The 21,489-nt window shown below is 40.2% G+C and overlaps 1 protein-coding gene across 1 annotated transcript in view; it reads left to right on the top strand.

Annotated features, from left to right (window-relative positions):
- Positions 1–21,489, top strand: part of PDE4D (phosphodiesterase 4D) — a 1,371,497-nt gene that overhangs the window by 290,403 nt on the left and 1,059,605 nt on the right. Inside the window, exon 2 of the mRNA XM_040977570.1 lies at positions 11,141–11,276. Coding sequence (XP_040833504.1) covers positions 11,235–11,276 — 42 coding nt within the window. The 5' untranslated portion in view covers positions 11,141–11,234. The remainder of the gene's footprint in view (positions 1–11,140; positions 11,277–21,489) is intronic.

Below are 21,489 nucleotides of genomic sequence, written 5' to 3'. Positions count from 1 at the left end.
CTTTGTTGTAAATTTCTTTTCTGCACAAGGGAGCTAAAAACAAAGTCTTATCAAACAACAAACTGTGTTTGTGAAAGATGAACTGGGTGATCCCCTGCTTTTGATACAGGGTAGAGCTGTATGTTTGAGAGAGCTTCTGTTCATTCAGGTAAGGGGAAAGTCCATGAAGCAAGCAGCCCTGGAAAGAAAGATAATTGATTTTCTGCTAAATGACTCAGCTGAACCATTTTGAAATACTGTTTGAGGTGAGCATTGAAGGAGTGGGGACTTTGGCATTTCCACACCCTGGAAAGTTAGGAATTGGGCTACCTTGGGAACCAAGAAGCATACTTTTATTTTCTAAAATGTCAATTATTTTATAATAAATATTGCCTAAAGTCCAAAGTTAAATGGGTTCTTTCATTTCAAGTGTGATCTTGTTCCTACAGTGGGCCTTTATGGCACAGTAGCTGGGTGTGGCATTCTACAGCCACCTCTTGTGTAGGTACAGAGGTCTGACCCATCGCACAAAAGAGATGAAAGGAACTGACAGTCTCTACTTTTTGTGTTCCTTCCTTTCTTGGGGGGAAAACATCAGTAGATGAAATGGCCTTTGAGTAACTTAAAGTGAAGTGGTCGGAAGAACTTAGAGCAGGCTTTGGAGCCACTGGGCCTGTGACTTTCTTGTTGCCGCACTGGGGGTCTCACATCAGCTATCCAGAATCTGACCACTTAGTGCCTTGTACTGTTTGTCTTTCTTCCCTACCAGGCTGTGAGCTCCTTTGTTACATATATATTTGTCTTTGTATCCACAGATCCTAGTACAGTTCATTGCACACCACAAGTGCCTAGTAAAAGTCTGCTGAACGAATTAGTAAGAAGGATTTTTGTTACTGTTTTGAGGGAAGGCAAGGGAATAGAATGATGGTTTTGTATGGGTATAAACTACAAAGAAAAAGATTTGATTCTTTTCGGTCTAGAGACAAAATGTTCTTTCCTACTCCCATATTCTAGTCAAGGAAACAGTTGAATTCATCAGAGCTAAGTAAATAGTGTGGAGCATGCTCTGTGTTGGGATTGCATATATAAGCATGAACTGTGCTCACCCTAAATCCAGAGTTCTGAGTGGGCATATCCATGACACACAGGTAAACACATGGATGATTTAAATGTAATTTGGAAAACATCTACTGAAGGTGTCTAGAGGGCAGGATTGAAGGGGGTAAGGAACCTTGGCTCAGACTGGCCATAAGCGTGGGCCTGGGAAGGTGAAAGAATCAAGGAGCTCTTCTGGGAAGGATGACACCTGAGCTGAAAGCTCAAGCTAGCATGGTCACATATTAAAGGGTAAGAAAAAAGGATGAAAGGAAAAGATGCAAACAGGGACATGGAGGTGGAGAGCTGGGGAGTGTGCAGGGGTCTCTAAGTAGTTTCCCTCGACAGTTGAGTGAAATGTGCCTTAGGAAGGGACAGAGAATGGCAGTGTATGCAACAGACATGGTAGCCCTTCCTGAGGATGTGGATTGTATGATGTGGGCAATAGGCAGTTGCTGGAAGATGAAGGATAAACTTGAAGTAAGTGGTATTGGTGACAAAAATAGGTATTAGACATGAAACAGTGTGGATGCAAGTTTCAAAAAGGGTAACACGGGTAGCCTTGCTAAGAGGTGAGAGAGACACATTTGTAAGGTACTTAGCAGGACTTGATGATGATCCCTATGTGGATGATATGTGAGTATGTGTGTTGGGAGGGAATTCAGGGTGTTGGCTGAGCGGATGGTGAGATGGCAGTACCACTCACTGAGAGAGAGCAGGAATAGTGTTTGAGAGATAGAAAAAAGAAAAAAAAAAAAACCCAAGAAACAAAGCACTCTGTGTTCCTAGATAGATGTGGTGTATTCGAAGCATCTGTGGTTCTTTCACATGATAACATCTGGGATTTTTCAATGAGAAGCTCAGGAGGAGTCAGGTGGGGACGATCAGCATACCATTGGAATATGGACGCCTACAGCCGACCAGAAAACAAGTTGAATTGTAGAAGTTACACTAGGTTACCTTGGGCTGAAGGATGCAGGGTAGAAGTGAGGACATGGAAAAAGGTAAGAAGCAATAGACAATCCTGTGAAAGAATTTGGTTGTGAAGAGGAAGAAAACAATTCTTAAGGGGGCTAGATATGCTAGGGTGAAAAAGGTGATTTTCCGAAGGGAGAGGTACCCAGGAGAGTACTGAGAGGTTGTGAGGACACAGCCAGTCAGAGGGCGGGACAGACAGCAGACCACAGAGGTAACTCCATACAGCAGAAATGGGAAGCCGAGAGGGAAGGGATGGCGAGCTGGGTTAAGGTACTGTTTTCCAGGGAATGTTCCAGAGACATTCAGAAACCGGAACAGTTTAGAAAGAGTTTTGACAAGGGCTCAAAGCTTGTTGAACTCTACAAGAGTCCCGCTGTTAATTTGTTGTTTTCTGAAGAATGGTAGACTTTTGCTCCCCATTGCTGTTTTTTGTTGTTTGTTTGTTTGTGTGTTTTGTTTTGTTTTTCCCTGCTCATAGTAATATGGAAATGCTTGGGAGCTTGAGCTCTTGTTTAGTTTTACAAAATTGGACTCTTTTGCTTGCTAGCTGTTGAGTTCTTCGCTTTCAATCATCTCTACAATTTATGTATTTTCTCCTGGAATCTAGCCAGGAGGGAGGGACTCGGTAACTCACAAGTTTTAGGCTTTGTCGAGCCCGAAGTTTTCTTTTTACAGTTATCATTCTTAGGTTTGAAAGATAAAGAGACCTCAGTTGTCACCCAACTGAAGGATGGAAACGACAGACTCAAAATTTTAATTTTGATCATTTCTTTCCAATTAAACTTTCCTCAGAGCTTAGCATTTCCTAAAAGAAATCCAGCACTGTCTGTCAAGTATCAAACATGGCCACTCAAATGACAAAGAAATGAGCAAACAATCAGGCAGCCCTTCAGGCTCCCCTTTAGCATTAGAACCATTGCACAGTCAAGAGCTAATGCTTCGGTTTATACTCTGAAGGAGGAAGAAATGGTTAGTGATTTCTTTTATAGTTACACAAGAATTTTAAACATTTTTCCTAGATGTTAAAAAAATTAAGAAATCCAAGATATGCGAAGGGCTGAATCACTCTATAATACAGTTTTTAATACATACTTACATTTTGCTATGCTCCCACTCAGTGAAAAAAAATTATTATATTACCTATATAACTTTAGTCCCTTTTTCATTTAATATTGTAACAAGTGTTTTTCATCTAATTGAAATACCATGTAAAAACATTTTGAGCTGCTCAGTACACCATGAAGTTAATCATTTTTGTTTAGCCGCTCTTATTATTGAATATCTAAATTGCTTCCAAACTTTCATTAATATAAATAACACTGCCGAGAATGACTTTGCGTGAAAAATACTTTGCATTTCAAACTGCTGCATGATTATAAAAACGTATGTAAAGCCACTATAGCTTTCCTTTCCAAAGATTTATATAAATTTTATGTAATTTTTAAAAAATCTTATTGAAACACCTAGAGAGGGAGAGGGAGATGGGCCTGGGTGAATATGGCAGCCAGGAATTCCATCTAGGTCTTCTACATGGGCGACAGGGGGTGATGACCTGCTGTCTTCCAAGATACATTAGCAGTGTATTCAGTCAGAAATGGAAGCATTGCAAGATGGGCTTCAGGCATCTAGAATGGTAACTCACCCTGCAACACCACACTCCCTACTCCAACTTCAGTCATTTTGAACAAAGATCAGCAGTGATACAAATGCAGATTGAGTCATTTACAAAATGCCCTCTGGGTTCGTTCTGTGGATGCAAGCAATTGTGGATGGAAAATATATATTTTCAAAATTGCATCTGGTCTGAGCATGCGCAGAATATCTTTCTCATCATCATTTTGTAAACAGTGGCAATTATCTACATATCATTTGTGTTACATTTGAGATTATGAGTAATTCAGATGTGATTGAAAGTATACGGAGGTGTGAGAAGGTTCTATGTAAATACTAGCCAATATGATTTAAGGAACTTGAGCATCTGTGGATTTTGGTACCTGTGGGGCTCCTGGTGCCGGGATGCCTGTGAGTACTGAAGGACACATGTATACTTCCTTATCCAGTATTTTACTTAAAAACAAAACAAAACAAAACAAATCCAGAAACCCTGATACTTGAATTTCCATAACTGCTGTGATAACGAATATTTTTGACATTTTATGTACTTTATTTTTTTAAAAAGATTTATTTGTTTTTATTTTAAAGGCAAAGTTACAGAAATAAATAGAGGCAGAGAGAGAGAAAAAGTGAGAGTGAGTGAGCAAGCAGATGGCAGTTCACTTCCTAAATGGCTGCAACAGTAGGAGCTGGGTTGGTCCAAAGCCAGGAATTTTGAGCTTCCTCCAGGTTTCCCATGTCCTTGCAGGGGGACCAAGGACTTGGACCATCTTTCACGGCTTTCCCAGGTCACATAGAGCTGGATGGCAAGTAGAATAGTTGGAACTTGAACTGGCACCCATATGAGATGCCAGTGCCACAGGCAAAGGCTTAAACTACTGCATCATGTCACCTATACTTTAGTTTGCTTAAGTTCCTATTTATGAGTTGAGAACACTCATATTTTTTATGGGGTTGTAATTCCAATTTTTAACATATTTTGTAAAGTGATTGCTAAAATCGTCAATATTGTATTAAACAGCATAGAAAAAGCAAAGGAATGGTAATCAATTATTGTCAAATTTAAGGAAACCATTTTTATGCTGATATACTCTCAGTATGAAACAATATCATGTTCAACTACTGCTTGAGGAAAAGAAAACATTAAACCTGTAAATACAATTACTGGGAAGTAATGGAAGAAAATAGTGTTATGATACAACAAGTCCTTTGTTGTTGAAATTCAGAGAAGATAGAGACACTGATGCGATTTTGAGCAGTAAAGGACTTTATTACTAGAAGGAAGGTTTTATGGTGAACTTTGAAGACTAAAGATTTTAGAAAAGTGAAGAGAACTTTGTAAAATCAGGAACATAGCACAGGCATTGGTGAGGCTTAGGACTGCCCAAACCAGGATGGCAGGGTGGTCTTGTGAATGCAGTATGAATAAGGTCAGAATAAGCATGGGACTCACCGATTGCCTTCTTTCTGGAGTCCAGATTCTGCACTCCAACCCGTGCAAGGCCTCTACAGACCAGATTCCCTGGAGTGCAAAGTGTATGGTGAACAGGGCCAGCCTTTTGCTCTACACTGATTTCAGCCAAGAACCAAGGAAATCCTGCAGATACACCATGATCTGCATCTGGGTTGACTTTTGGAGTTAGGTTTTAAAAAAATCAACACACAAAGTAATATTGTCAGCAGAATACAACACTGGGTATAGCAAATGTAGCCTTCCTGTGTTGGATCAGGCAACTTTGATTTGTAGGCAGATTTCCTATTTTTATTCTGTATTCTCATTTGTTTTTTATTTTGTTTTAGAGATTTTTTTTTTTTATTGCAAAGGCAGATATACAGAGAGGAGGAGAGACAGAAAGATCTTCTGTCTGCTGGTTCATTCCTCAAGTGGCCACAACAGCCAGAGCCGGACTGATTGTGTACTGCTTTCCCGGGCCACAAGCAGGGAACTGGATGGGAAGTAGAGCAGCCAGGATATGAACTGGTGCCCATATGGGATCTCGGAGGCTGCAAGGCAAGGACTTAACCACTAGGCTGTTGTGCCACAGCTATCCTATTCCCTGTTCGCATTTGTGGCCTGAGAACTTTCTAGAGCACAAATTCTGTGGCTTTTGGCAGGACAGTTGAGGGGCACCCTGAGCAAATAGAATATTAAGTGGCAGGAAGCCTCTGTTACCCTCTTCACATCTGGACCAAGGACCCCTTTCCTAGTTCATGAATTTAGAAGGCATGAGTAAATAGCAGATAAGTTTCTTCTTTTGTCTTAGCCACAGATTTAGCAGGCAAACTGGAGCAAATTATTGGTCATTTAAGAGCCTTAGGCAATAATTCGAGCTTTACAATGAAAAGTCTGTTTTTCTCTTGTATGTTTTTAACTGAGTATTTAGTTCTTGCATTGCAAGGAGACCTAATTTCTTGCCTAAACATACTTTGTGAATAAACGTTAATAATTTTAACCTGTTTTATCATTTATTTTATATATGGATCAAGTTTCTTTTTATATGGTATAGTTATTTTTCATTTAGATTAAAATATTGATTTAAAAAAACGAGAGCAGTTTGGCTTTACCTTGACGTCTTTTTTGTACAGCACTAGAATATCTAGCTTTTGGTAAGATGGAGTAGATTCTAGATTGTAGACAGACCTAGTCTGTTGCCCATTGATTAATTGTTGGCCAATGCATTCAACAGTTCTTTTTTTCCTACCAAATCTTGTGTGATCTTTGCATGAGACATATGGGTGCCTACTACATTTTTTAAATTAATGCATCTGGACTGGCATATTGGCTCAAATGGCAAATCCTCCACCTCCAAGCATTGCATCCCATATTGGCTCTGGTTAGTGTCCCTGCTGTTCCACTTCTCATCCAGCTCCCTGCTTATGGCCTAGGAAAGCAGTAGAGGAAGGCCCAGAAGCTTGGGATCCTGCACCCACATGAAAGACCTAGAAGAGTCTCCTGGCTTCTGGTTTCAGATCAACTCAGCTCTGACCACTGTGGTCATTTGGGTAGTAAACCAGCAGGTGAAAGGTCTATGTCTGTCCTCTGTGTAAAATCTGCCTTCACAATTAAAATATATGTAAGTATTCATAAAAAATTAATGCATCAGAGCAACTTTCACATTCAGCAGTAATCGACTAAACAATTACTGTGCAAAAGGGAAAAACAAGTATATTAGTTCCAAAGGAGGGAAAGAACAGACAATTCTTTAGTATATAAAACATGTCCAATAGCTTTTCTACTATTTCAAGATAATTGAAACCCTTTTTCACTCTTACATGGATGTCATTAGGCACATTTAATGTTGAAGCAAATAGATATGCATTTGTAGGGAACTTCGTAATTTTCAGAAAACTTTCTGAGTTATTATCTGATGAATCTCTTTAACAAGCCAGCTAAGTAGGTGGCACAGCCATCCTTATCTCCACTTTACACAAGCCAGCATGTGGTAAAGGGGAAAAAGAGAATGAATTTTCCCAATGCTGTACAGTTTGTGCATGTGACACAGTAAGAGAGGTAGAATGACCAAATCAGGGCTTTATCTAAAATTTGATCTTTTAATCCCTAGGAAGAAATTGGTATGACCCCCACTGGGTGTGCATCAAGGCAGGAAGATGTACACAGGTGTTCAGATTGCTAGTGTTCCAACACTATTCATCTCACTACCTTCTCTTTTCATTTGTATTTCCAGAGTGAGAAGCTGTGTCCCTCTTCTCGTATTTAAGTTTGCAGTAGATTTCCCTAGCGTAATGAAATCACAGGTGTGAGCATTTGCTTCCCTGCTTTTCTCTTTTAGTTAGAACACCTGGAAGGGCAATGTGTCTTGGGCCTTATCTTTGCCAAGGGAGGAACTGAGATAACAGCCTTTCTGGAAACATGCCTTGTTTTTGAGCTGTGTCTGGTTCCAACATAGCTTTGATATTGGCAGTTTCCTCCCCTTGTTCGTAATTAACATGCATTGGTTCCTGCAATGGCATCCAACAGCATGGCAGAGGAAGCAGGCAGATTAGATTTTAATCCTGGTTCTCTCATTTTCTTCAGTTCCTGGAGCAGATTTCCTCATTTGTGCAACATGGGCAGTGCGGCTCATAGTATCTGCCTTACTAGACTAATGGGAAGGTTCAAGGTAAATGACAGATGTTTTCCTTAAAATGAATGAGGTACCAGAACAAGGTAATCATCCTAGGCTGTTCGAGTTCTCTCCAGCGCTTGCCTCCTCCCTGTCTCACCCTCCAAAGCAGGCCTTCTGTGCTGGAAGGCTGATTTGGGAGACAGACGCCCAGGAGTGGGGATGGGGTGGGAGAGGAATGGCCTTGGACCCCTGGTGAACTTGGTTTCATTTCTTTGCTCGAAATCACCTGAGACTGGCTGTGTCTAAGACATCCCACTCTGATGGGTCCTTTCCTTCTATTTATTATCAAACACATTTCTAGGAGCTGCTTTGGATTCAGTAAGGGCAAAACTCTGCTCTTGTAAGGTGCAAGGTTCTTCTCCATGTCTCATGGACTCTAGCCTACCCACATCTAGTCTTTCTACTAAACTCTCTGTAGCAATCCCAATGTGAGTGTGCTGTTACTCCAAAGGCCCTAACAGATACATTATTGGCTTCTATTTAGTCAAACATACATTTGCCTAAGTGTGTTCTTAGTGAAGGAAATTTAGGAGAAATCGAAAAATGGGTTTTGGTGGGTGGTTGTTGTTTTGCCATGGAACGTGAAGAAGATGCTAGAAATGATGGATGGCCTTGAGAGCCAAAGGTCTCCTACATGCTGAGTATTTTCATGTAAATGGCTTCATACATATTAACTCCTTTGTCTCTGCTTATCACTGTTGAGGAATAATCAGAGAGGTTAAGTAACTTACTTAAAGCTGCACCAGATGTCACCAAAGACCTGAAATTCTAACCCAGACCTGTGCGGTTCTGAGTAGCAGATTGGCTAACAGGTGGTTCGGGTCACATCGCTGTTGGAATGAGAAAATTCTTGTTTTGTGTGAGACAGGAACCTGGGTCGCTTTTGTCTTTTGTATCAAATTCTCTGCAACTCTTTGATAGTCTTTTAGCGAGGCTGGGGTGCCACCTGGATATTAAAGCTGAGAAAGGCCATCCCATCAGCAGATAGTTTTCAATTAAATCTTTTTTTTGCCTATTCAAATTTCAGTAAGTTCTAAATTCCTAGAGGAGAGCTTCTCTTAAAGATATCATTAAAGGCATTCAAGGCAAATTTGTAAAAAGCTGATTAATTCAGCAAACCTTATCAGTTCAAATCCAGGCTTTCCATGATTTATTAATTTAAAACCATTGACTCCCTGGCCTGCGAGGAATAACTCTTTCATGGTTGTCCCTAAGGATATGCATTAAGTACTGAATGGATAATTAAATATTCTGAACAAACTGATGCTGTTTAAGCTTCCCACAGAAGCAGGTTAGGTTTCCTTTCTCCAAAGGTATGGTGTATTTATTTCATAATTTCTGTTGTTTCTTTCTGCTTCCTAACTGAGGTGAATAACAAAATCCCACATTTTCTCAGAGCCCATCAAATGCTGAGCATGCTAATCTTTAAAATCTAGTAACCCTGGATGGACCTTAGCTGAGAAGTTTTCCGTTTCTGAATTGACTCCTTTCTCCAAGCCTACTCCCTTACAAAAACATCCACACACCCTGAAAGGCACAGCAGTGTTTATCCTGGCAACTCCCATCTGATTGTACATTTTTCTCTGACTTTACAGGCAAGCATTTTCATCAAGCTCCAAAGAAGGCTTTGTCCCTTGGCACCCATTGCACCCCCCAGTGACATCTAGGTTTATTCTGAGCAATCATAAACTCCATTTCTCTGCTGCTAGCTCTGCTTTGCTGGTGTGGGACCTCATGCCTCCCTAAAAGTGTCTTCCTTTCATTTTTAGTGTCTTGAGAGAAGGAATCTTATGCGTTGAAAACCAAGTATTGGTATCATTTAGACAGTGCACTGAAGGCTGATGGAGTGCTTTGGGGAAGTTGTGGGACCCCTGGGCTTTCTCCTGGGACCTACTTGGATGCACGTTTCTTGCAGGCTTGCCCATTTTTGTTGTGCTTGTATTTTAAAAAATATATAGGATTGTCTTGCCGTTCATAATTTTTGCAGGTGTAATTTACATTACTTTTTGGCTTTGATTTTTAAAAAAAGATTTATTTACTTTTATTGGAAAGACAAATTTAATGAGAGGAGAGGCAGAGAAAAAGATCTTCCATCCACTGGTTCACTCCCCCAGTAGCTGCAATGGCTGTAGCTGAGCTGATCCCAAGCCAGAAGCAGGAGCTTCTTCCAAGTCTCTCACTTGGATGCAGGGTTCTAAGGCTTTGGGCCATACTCAGTTGCTTTCCCAGGCAACAGGTAGGGATCTGGATGGAAAGTGGAGCAGCCAGGACACGAACTGGCAACCCTATGTGATGTGGTGCTTGGAGATGGAGGATTAGCCACTGAGTCATTGCACCAAACTCTATAATATTTTTCCAATTTTGTGGCACAGCCAGCTGCTAGAGACCTGAATCACTGCCACTCCTTTACTTAAACTGCAAGCTCAAGTGTTGAGAGAACTGTTCTATCCAAATGATGGCACAACATGTTGTTGCTAGCATCAGGCCATGCCTACAATGTCACAGTTTTTGTTTGGGTCGTGCCTCTTAGCCTCATCCTCTTTCCCTTAGTGTGCTTTCCCCCAAAGGCACTTCAGGCTGCATATAGATATATCCTGTGAATATGCAAGTCATGTCTAGATGTAGCAGGGCACCAGAACCAAACACAGCACAGATGGCCATCTGATCTGCTCTTTTCTCAAAACAGAGAATCTCCTTCCTGGTATCTGGTAGAAGGTGAAAGTTAGGTAAGGAGACTGTCCATGTTATTCAAGTGGCAATGACTCTGGCATAATCTCTTTGAAATAACAAGTATTGCCTAACTAGGTAAACTCGCTGCCCTCCACTTCTCTCAAGCACTCCTCGGTCACGTCTCTGAATTAAAGGTGTAGAAAACTCACTAACCTTATCCCTGAGGTGTCACCAAGGCACCGTGATCCCTGGAGGCGAGAGGGGGACCATCTTTGCTTCACATGTAGGGAGAGTGCTGTGGCTGTAGACACGACTGCCTCTGTGATGCCTTCCCAGAAGTGTGAGAGTTCGCTGGCTGTCCTAGCTTGAATCGATACCTATCCGATTCAATTGCATCTTCATTTCAATACCTGTAACTATAGGCTGTTGCTATCATGCTCTTTCTCTGTTGCTAAATGTGCAGACTTGACTATTTAATGAAAAACGGGTGGTGCTCGAGAGCTCTAACTTATATTTAACAAAAGCTTCTGTGGAAATGTTTCTCATGTGTACTTTTGTTGCCTTAAACACAAACACCAGGAATTATTTAAGAATGACTGTCCTAATCTAAGACAGAGTCTTGAGGCGCACGTGTTAATCATATACTTGATTAAACATTTCCTTGCCTTTCTTTTCAGCATTCCAGTTGGCTTCTGAGTAGATAATTGTTGCAGTAAGAGCATTTGGAGTTGGAAACAACTAGTACCCGTTTGAAGCACTTCAAACACCACCATGGAAAGCGATACTCCTGATTCACTCTCTCGGAGCAAAAGTGTAAGTATCTTTGTTTTCATTTCTGTTTTGAATGTGTGCGCGTGTAAACTTGGACTGTTTTCTTTGGCTTTTCATTCTGGGCTGTCTTGATGAAGCTTGTAGGAAACTTTGGTGAAGTTTCAGCTCTTTGGCTGCATGTAGCCGATTTGTAAATGAAGACTTGTGTGTCCATGTGGCCAGGCTGACATTTGCTGGAAGTTCTCTGTCGTTTTATGTGCCTTGCCGTTCTTTCATGTATAAGCCTATTAGCAGGATCCTGGGCATCATGGTTTTTGAAGGCATGTAGAAAGCATCTGCTTCAAAAAAAAAACAGTGGAAAATGAAATATGTGTCTTGAATTTCAAGCTTTCTGGGCAGGTGCAGAGGCATCAATTGAGCTTCTATCACGTAGTTATTCAGCTGACCATTATAAAAGCTCACCTCGTGGAAAAAATTAAACAAATAGAAACTAAACAACAATCACAACAAAAACCCACCCATCCTGTGAAAGGTTATCCTTTTTGTGAGTTTTCTTCCTTGGCTTATGTCTGTTAATCTCTCCTCTTTCTTACTCTCCTTTTAAGTGGACATCTTCAGAACCTGATGGATGTTAAGCTTTCTTTCCAGTTACTTCATATAGTTAAGGTCCCAATTTATTAGAGCCTAGATTTCTGTTGTCTTATGGAAGAAGTAAACAAATAGAACGACTCAGAGAAAATTACACCAAGCAAAGATGAAAGCAGACTGTTAATTTCCATCAGGCGAGCTCTAAGAACACTGTCCTTTGTTCATTTATACCCAAGAGGAAAAAGACCTCCAAACAGATGTGGTTGTGACGTAGGAGCATTCATCTGAAGGCATTAGAAAACCACAAATACAAACACATTTCTTTAGTATGGGAATGATTTCTGCTGGAACTAATAATTCTATTGTGATATCCGAAGGCCAATTCTCATGCTTCCTGTAGAATCATAATTCAGCTTTTAAGATTATAGGATAAGAATGTGGAGGGAAAACTACAGTATGCCTAACAGGGTCTCTGAAAAATAAAGGTACCTGGAAGTATTCCAGGTCTTTGAGTGAATACTATGTTTAATAACCAAGTAAATACATTCAACAGACTCTGAGGAAATGTAGATTCATTTGTTTCACTGGTTGCTGTTGGTGGTATGGATTTTGTGTTAAATAAAAGGCCATGGCTTTGAGCCTGAAGCTGCTTTCATCTTCCTATGAGTTGTTCATTGTAATAAGAGATGACCTGCATACAAATTACCACAATGCAAACACATCTTTCTGTTGCTAAGCTTTCTTATTACAAATTAAGTATGAAAGCAAACCTTTTACATAATACTTCCTTCTCTTATTGAATTTAAGGAACATGTGATGTGACTAAAAATGTGTGAAATCAAAAGGGAGGATGCTTTTGGATAATTAAGAATGTATCAAAAAACCAATTTTCCCCCATTCTTGGAGAAAAACATTCAAAAAGCAAATGATTAACTGAACCACGACTTTAAGGAGCTACTGGTACTTAACAACCTTAGGAGATTTCCTATTTGTATTTGTTTAATGCAAACATGTATGTCTTACTGCTGAGACTCATACTTCCCAGAATGAGAGAACTGAGTTACCTACGGTTGTCCAAATGTAAACAGTAGAGCTCTCTTTTCATTGCCTTCTGAGCTCTTGAGAAACCAACTGGCATAAAGTGCTACCACTTCATTAAATGACTCTAAGTAAAATATTACTCTACTAGAGAAAAAGAGCCCGACATTTACCCTGGTTAGAGTTTGTCACTTGAGGGCTTGAAAGGTTTTGTTGTATTGGTCAAAGGATGTCACCCTCCACCTTGTTCCTGCACTAAGAGATTCCTAAATTATGCACTTAGAAATTGGTGTTTTCTGGTTTTGATGAGGAAGTTTTACTGGATTAATTCTGTTTAGAATTTGAGAATGTGTTCTGTTGGCATTGTGACATTTGGAAATCCAAAGAGGATTTTCTAAATGTTAAAGCAGTCTCTTTTCTCTCTTACCTGTCTCTCTGTGGGACATTTTTGTGTCATTATGAATACCGTACCCAAGAGCAGAGAGAAGAGTATCTTGAAAGGATCACTTGTTTAATGAGCTCCAGTCACTAGAGGGGTTCAAGTAGAACTTGCAATATCATGTAGTCAAGTTCCATGTCCTGCAAAAGTCAGACCTGAGACCCGTAGTTAAACTGCATCAGAGATGCTTCCTAACACTACAGCCAATTCTGTGATTCTAGAGCATGTTGTATACCTTCATTAACTAAGTGATCAAGTCTCAAATAAATATAAAGAAAGGCTTTGGGGCAGAGAGAATAGGTTATCAGTTCTCACTGTCATAACAAAACATCATAGACTGTGGCTTAAACAAAAATTGATCTTCCCAAAGTTATGGAGCCTGGGATATCTAAGTTTAATTTGGCAGAGAATTTAGTTCCTGGTAAGGGCTCTTTTTGGTTTTGCACCTTCACAGAGAGCAGAGGGAGAGGGGGAGGGAGAAAGAGGGAGAGGAGTGCACACTCCTGTGTGTCTCCTTATGAGAAGGCTTTGCCTTGGCAGTCTCATTTAACCTTAATTATCTGCCAAAGTTCCACCTCCAGACGCCATCACATTATAACCTGTATCTTCAACATGTGAATTTTAGGAAGCTACCAGCATTCAGACCATAACAGTTTCATGTTAGCTTTTAAGCAGATTTATTTATTTATTTATGTATTTATTTGAAATGCAGAGGGACAGAGAGAGAGAGAGAGAGAGAGAGAGAGCAGGGGAGGGAGGAAGGAAGGGAGGAAGCAGGGAGAGAGAGGGAGGAAGAGAGGGAGAGAATGAACACAATCAGGAGCCAAGAACTCCATGTGGGTGTCCCATGTGTATGACAGGAACCTGCCAGGAAGCTGGGTCAAAGGGAAAGTGGATTCTATAATAGGTATGTGGGTGTCTCAAGTGGTAACTCAATTTGTTGTGCCACAGTATTGCCTCAAGGGTATTTGATATTCTTCAAGGGTAATTTTATGAAATCTCTCTAACAAGTGATGACTGATAATCAGGAATCAGTATATTCTTTTTTTGTGCTTAATATTAAAAACAATTTTATTACCATATTTACCTTTTCCTATTTTCCAGATTATATGTTAGGGGAACTGTTGTGATAATCTGTGATATTATACAATCTTTTAGTAGACCTAATGTTGTAATAATAGCTCACAAGGGCGAATTTTGATTTTGCTCTACCTTTTTCCTTCCTTTGCTATTCTTATTTTGTGTCTTTTAAGTCATTTGTTTTTTAACATTGGGTCCTATGACAGACGTGTTTCTCAAGTTCCTTGTCCTGTCAGTGGATTTGCCAGTTGAGCTTAGCTTTCAGTCTTTCCGAGCTACATTCATTCCCTCCACTGCTGGCTTCTGTCTTGCTCTCTTTGCTCCATAAAGAGAGATAAGACACAGATAAAGAGATAGTTTTTACAAGTTGCTGTAGTGATAGTATATTCAAAATTCAGGGGTTACTAAAAAAATATATATATATCAGCACAGCTTTCCTTGCTATATCCCTGTTGCGTTTCTCTGAACTTTTTGTTTTGATGAATCTCATCTGTTGAATGAGCTAAATAAATTTTATTGTGTATTAGCCAATTATGTATTGAATTCTGAAGTACCTTGTAGTATTTTATATTAAATTCTCAATTTCCCAGCATCTTGAATCATCACCTTCCCTCCGGTTTGGAAAGATTCAAGACAGCTTCTGCTCAATTGGATTTGTTATTATCTTGATGAAATTGCCCTTTGTTTGACTTAGGATTCTTTCAGATGATCTACATTGGGATGCATGTGTCACTCACCAGATGTCTTTAATTGATGTTCCCTGTTCTTTTATGATAAAGTTATTGTTTAGTGTTTTTAAACACTGGAAGCAAGCCAGGGCTGCTTGGAGGGCACAGACTATCAGGAGAAATTCTTTGCATACTGATTTAAAGCCCACCTAAATAGACTGTCCATTTTAGATGCAGAAGCTAAGAGTCTGACCTGTGAAATATGCCTAGCAGGCTCCCTAGAATGCTTCTTTTCCCAGAAGACTTACTGAACGTTGTTCAGAGCTTGCAAACTAAATTTATCTTACAAAAATAAACTTTTCCAGTTGTGCCTTTTAAATTGCTGACTTTTTTTTTAAGCAATCACTTGCTAATGACCCATGGTGAGTAATCTATGTCATTTCATTTGTGTTTCACTCTACCAGTGCTTGTATGGAAAGGGCAAAGTAAAAAGAACATTGGAAATGATGACAGATTTTATTACTGTGCTTCAGAGCTCTCTGCATTTATGATTTCTTACAATTACCCTTTAAGGTAGAGTCGTTTGGGGTTTTACGGTTAAAGTAAAAAGTAATAGATCTGTTTCGTATCCATCACAGCTTAAAGTACAAGATTGACAAAGTTGTCATGGTTTAGAATCTTGATGATTTCAAATATGGAGAAACTGGATTTTTTTCTCCACTTATGTGCCCTTATTAGGAACCAAGGGATATCAGAGGAAATATTGTTGGGAAGCACAAAACCAAATTAGAACAATGCTCTTGCCAATGTCTTCATTAACAACTAACTGGAGTAGAGATGTCATTCCTTTGGTGATTGTTGTGTCACTGAATGGTTATTGAGTGGCTACGACTGTTGGTTGGACTGTGACTATTCAATGGGAATGTGGTGCTTGTCATCTGTATCCTACCAGAGCACCTTGGACAACTGTGCTTATGTTCTTCCTAGTCTCTCATTTTAATCTTTTATTTTTAAAATGGTTTTAAAAAATTATCTATTTGAAAGTCAGCATTACAGAGACAGAGGGAGAGAGAGCTATAGTGTTACAGAAAGGAGAGATAGGAAGACTGAGAGGGAAAGGAAGGGAGAGGGAAGGAGGGATGGAAGGAAACAAGAGAACATTTCCACTCATTGGTTCATATCCAAACTGATTACAGTGGCCAGATCCATGCCTGGCTGAAGCCAGGAGTTTCATCTGGGTCTCCTACATGAGTGGCAAGGGCCCAAGCACTTGAGCCACCTTCCATGGCTTTCCCAAGCACATTAGCAGGGAGCTGGTTGTAAGTGGAGCAGCTGGGGCTCACATCAGCACTTCATGGGACATCAGCATCATAGGCTGTGGCATCACCTACTGTGCCACAAACCCAACCTATTTTAAACTTGATTCTTCTTTTCAGGGAGTCTGAAACTCCTCTCTCCAATGTTCATGTGCTTGTACTTCATTGCATTGTGCACTTCTTGTGTGATAGGGATATTTTGAGCTGTGAATAATGTGCCCTAATTGTCAATTATGCTCATTGTTACGGAGACACAGTTTATTTTAGAGCAGTTAGAAAGAATTTTCTGTGATAGTCAACATGAGTTTAAGAATAGCTGGGAGTAGAAGTGAATGTGTGCGTGGCCGGGGAGGGCGCAGAGAACAGGCCTGCTCAGCAGCCTTGGCTGTGGAAACAATCAAGTGTCGGGACTGTTGCAGCTGCCAAAGCCAGTCATTTTACTGTTGTCTTAGAGAAACTTCCTCTTTACTCTTGATATTGTGATGCCCTTGGTATTAATTTTAGGCAGTTTCAAGCTCAAGTTCAATCTGATTATGCCCACTGCATATATAGTACTTAAACAGATATCTGGAAATATAGATGAGTGGCCTCACACTGAGAATGCATATTAAAGGTTGATTCATGTCTCTGTAGCAGTGTGAAAGTCTTGAGGAAAATCATAATTTGTTGTACATTTTTTTTAAAAGGAAGACTTATTTCAAAGAAAGAGATACTGAGGAATATTTCCTGTGATGGCTTATTCCTTGAATGGCTGCAGGGACCAGGGCTGGGCCAGTCGGCAGCCAAAAGCCAGGAGCCAGAGCCAGGAGCTCCATCCAGGCCTGTGCAGTGAGAGGTGGAGCCCAAGCACGTGGGGCATCCTCTGTGGCATCAGCAGAGAGATGGATTGAAAGTGGATCAGCAGAACTTGCATGGTCACTCATATGGCATGCTGGTATTGCAAGTGGTGGCTTAACCTGATATTCCCACACCATTGATCTCTTGCTGGAGTTCTCTATAAATAGTATTTGCTGTAGTACTTACAGCAAATGCAGAAGAAGGAATGCACTTACCAATTCTTGTTGGCTTGTGCCAAAAGCCAACTCTGTGTTTTGAAAAAGAGGGATTAGTTATCACTGCTTTTTTAAACTGTTGAAATGAGTACCTAGATGTAAGTGATCTGAATACTTAGACGGTGACCCTGAGGTCGGCATTTATAAATCACCAGTTAAGACATCTGCATTCTGCATTCGAGTATCATGGGTCAATGTCTGCCTCTGGCTTCCGACTCTACTTGCAGCCTGTGCAAAGCAACAAGGACAACTCAAGTAATGGCATCCTTGCCACCCCTGTGGGACATGTGGATTGAGTTGCTGGCTCTCTGCTTTTGTCTCGTTCTCCAAAGAAGTTTCTTTTTTGTAAGTGACTTCCATCAAATTTGTCAGAGAGTTAATGTTTTTTTTTTTTTCTTTGAGTGCTTCAGATGCTCACATGGGGTTGACCCCGAGACGCTTGAATTTATAATCCTGGCTTTGCGTCTGTCTATGACTTGATACAGCCAGTGGAGTAAAAACTGAAAATGATTCGATGTATTACCAAATTATCAGGGTCTGGTGTGAGTGTTTCAGGGATAAAATGAGAAAACAGTATTTGAAACACACTATGAAGTAAAGGTAAAAAACCAAAACAAAACAAAACAAAAAAATCAAGCCAAACCTGATACCAAAATCCAATGTTACATAATATTTATTCCTGTTGTGCACTTTGTACTGAGCCTTTATGTCTTAAGGAGTTTTGAAAGTAGAATGGATCCATCAATTAAAGGATGAACAATAGAAAGCTTTTATCATTGCAAACATTCCTTCTTGTGCGGCTAAGTTTTCCTGAGTTGTCCAGATAAAGCCGTGATACCAGGGTCAAGTACAATAGATACCTGTGTAGATATGGACTGTCTGAACCCTGCCCTTCAGTTCCTGCTATCATCTAGGCTAGGCACCTGAAGTTGGAAGGACAGACTCACTCATGGCAAGATGTGTGGGAAAGAGAATTTAGATTACCGTTCTCTTGTGGGCTTGTTCTTTCTTGTCCTCATTCTCCTCACTGTGATAGTGTGGATTTCTGCTTTGGCAATATGTTTCAACATTAAGACTTTGGCCAGGTTTGGGACCAGCATTATGGCAGATAAAACCATTGTCTATGATGTTGCATCTCATTTGGGCACCAGTGAGCTACTTGGCTGCTCCACTTCCTATCCAGCTCCCTGCTAGTGGTCTATGAATAGCTGCTGATAATGGCAATCTTGTGGAAGACCCAGAAGAAAATCCAGGTTCTTGGTTTCATTCTGGCCAAGTTCAGGTATTACAGGTAATTTGGGAATGAATAAGTGAATGGAGGATTTCTCTTGTCTCTATTTCTCCTTCTTTTTGTGTAACTCTGCCTTTCAAGTAAATAAAAATAAGTCTGAAAAAAAAAAAGATTTTGGCTAGGTTTATGGCCTTCCACATCCTTAAGTTAATTCAGTCAACAATATTTACTAAACCCTCAACAGCTATTTGACTACACTCAGTTGTATATCGTGGATATGGACATGAAATGACTCCCTGGAGCTCCAGAGACTTAACATATTACCAGTTCACATATAAGTGGGATTTTGGCTTTAAAAAGATTCTGGCTCACTCAGCATTAAAAACCAAATGCATTAAAGCAAGGGAGAACAAATGGTGACACCACTGGGCCACAACCAAAGCAATCCATTCCATAAGCTTGTTTATAACAAGTAGCTGCAAGCTTTCTAAGTCTTCATCTCTGCCCACTGCCTACACTTTAAAATATCATGAAATGCCCAATGTATGCCGTTTACAGGAGAGGCCATTATGCAGCATTAATTGGCCATCAACATGCTATTTCCAAATTATAGGAATGATTCCAAGAGATATCTGATGCTCAGAAACAGTAGTCACTAAGAAGATATTAAACATGAGCAGGCATTTGAGGAACAGATGAGAGATGCTCCATATGTATGGTCATTATAAATGAAAAGTGAAAATATTTTACTTTGTTGAGTTCCTTATTTAATGGAACTCATAAGACTTTCACTGTAATGTCACTGAAAAGATATTTCAAAAAATAATAAAATATTTTGGATTTCACCACAAATTTCTATGTTTTTTCTAATGTCTAAGGCCATTAAGAATTTGTTATCTATAAATAATAAGTTATGCTTAAAGTCTTCCTCAAACATTCTAAGAAAAAGTGGAGAATTTCTCTGCACTCCTGACCTGTAGTGGAACAAGAGGAATATTAAACAAATTGAGTTTTTCAGTTCTTAGAGGCAGTTCCACTGTGGGTTCCATCTTCTCCAAGGGCAACGTTGTATTCAAGAACAACCCTGACACCCTCTTAAAAGGAGGTTGTGTGTACAGAGCAGGAGGGGATCTCAGGCTGGAACAAGAGGATAAGAAGAGGTCTGTATCCTAGTCCTGGAGACCCCCGGAGCCCTCCCTAGTGCTTTCACCACAGAAGCAATGGATACTTCATTGAGGATTGTCAGTATGGTCACCGTGTCCTGACTGCCTAGGAGATCACAGGGAATGTGAATGCCCTTGGAGGTCAAGAACTCCGAGGACATTCATTTCCTATTGGATTTCCCACACGGGATGGTAGCAGCCCAAAACCCTCTCATAGGGTCTGGTGACATCAGAACTACAGCCAGGAACCCTGGGTGGCACTCAGAGATAAAAGGATTGTAAATTTTTTTCTGAACTCAGGAGAGGAGCTTTCACCGGTCCTTATCTAATTCCAGCCTTGGCTCCCAGCCCTCTCTTACACCCACCATCAGGATTGCTTGTGAGCCCCCAAAATTAGTTCAGATAGAGGCTAGTAAAGGTCAGCTAGCCGATAATCACTCAGCTTGTACGTTACTCATCAGGCTTCCCATTTGGCTTTTCAGATAGACAGAGAGAGACACTGATATAGAAAGTCTGGAACAACCAGGGAAAAGGCCAACTAGCCTATAATTGCTCAGCTCGTACTTACTGGTCAGGCTCCCTGTTTGCTTCTCCTGGATGTTACTAGGTAGGATGTAGAGTTAAATTCTTTTTCACTCACTAGGTTGTTGGGGATTTCCCTGCTCACCTGCTTAAAACTTTTCTATTCTTCAATTACTAAAATACAAAGTTCTGTAAACCTGTGCTTAATCACTATATAGTGCAAAGTTTAAATTGTGGCTTAAGAATCTCCCCCCCAAATTTGTATCAGTTTATCACTGTTAATGCTAAACATTTAAGATGTAACTGCATAGAAGCTTTGATGTTAAGTTTGTACTCAGCTGTTATATAAATGATGGATGTTAATGTTGATGCTTCCACTGTTCCTGTGCCACTCTGATTTAGGTTAAACTTGAGAACATGTTAGCTTTGGAGGAAAAAAAAAAGGTTTATAGCAGCTGATTCTGTATATACTAAAATTGAGATGTCAAGGAATTATTTACAGGATGTGGCTAAGAACTTGCATTTTCTAACATATTGGTCGCTCAATACCATGTTAATTAATTTCCTGATGTTGTTAATTTCCATGTTTCTTCCTGTTGTTGAAGTTGTGTAGTGACATCTCATTGGTGGGGATGATATTCTGCCAGCTCTAGTTTCAGACCAAGGGTGGTCTCCTAATGAAACTGTTGAATGTATCTGAACAATAAGATGCTGGACTTTCTGCATGGTCCATGCCCGCAATGAAGACATCATGACTGGATATGAACTGTACTACTGTAACAATATGGAGGAATTCAATATGGGGGAAGTGGCTGGAGGAAATCCCAGAGCCTATGAAACTGTGTCATAAAAATGATGTAAAAAAATATTTTGAAAAGACAAAAACTGCAAGATTCCCTGTGTCTCTTGGGGGACTTCCTCCTAAAGGGATTCAGGATGTGTATTCCTTCCTTTAAAGTTAACGAAATAACTGGCAAGCAGCATCTCTCAAAAGGAGGGGTGTTTTTTTCTCCTCAGAAAGCCTTCCTGTAGGGATTGATGTGCTGGTACAGCTAGTGAAACCACTGCGTGCAAGGCCGGCTCCCCTTATCAGAGCACGGTTCAGGTCCTGTCTGACTGACTCCAATCCAGCTCTCTGAGGATGGGTCTGTGAAGGCA

This window comes from Ochotona curzoniae, unplaced genomic scaffold (assembly GCF_017591425.1).
Source record: "Ochotona curzoniae isolate NIBS_2020 unplaced genomic scaffold, NIBS_Ocur_1.0 contig_2754, whole genome shotgun sequence".
Taxonomy (NCBI): domain Eukaryota; kingdom Metazoa; phylum Chordata; class Mammalia; order Lagomorpha; family Ochotonidae; genus Ochotona; species Ochotona curzoniae.
Note: the sequence above shows the minus strand (reverse complement) of the source record. Positions and strands in the feature narration are given on the sequence as shown.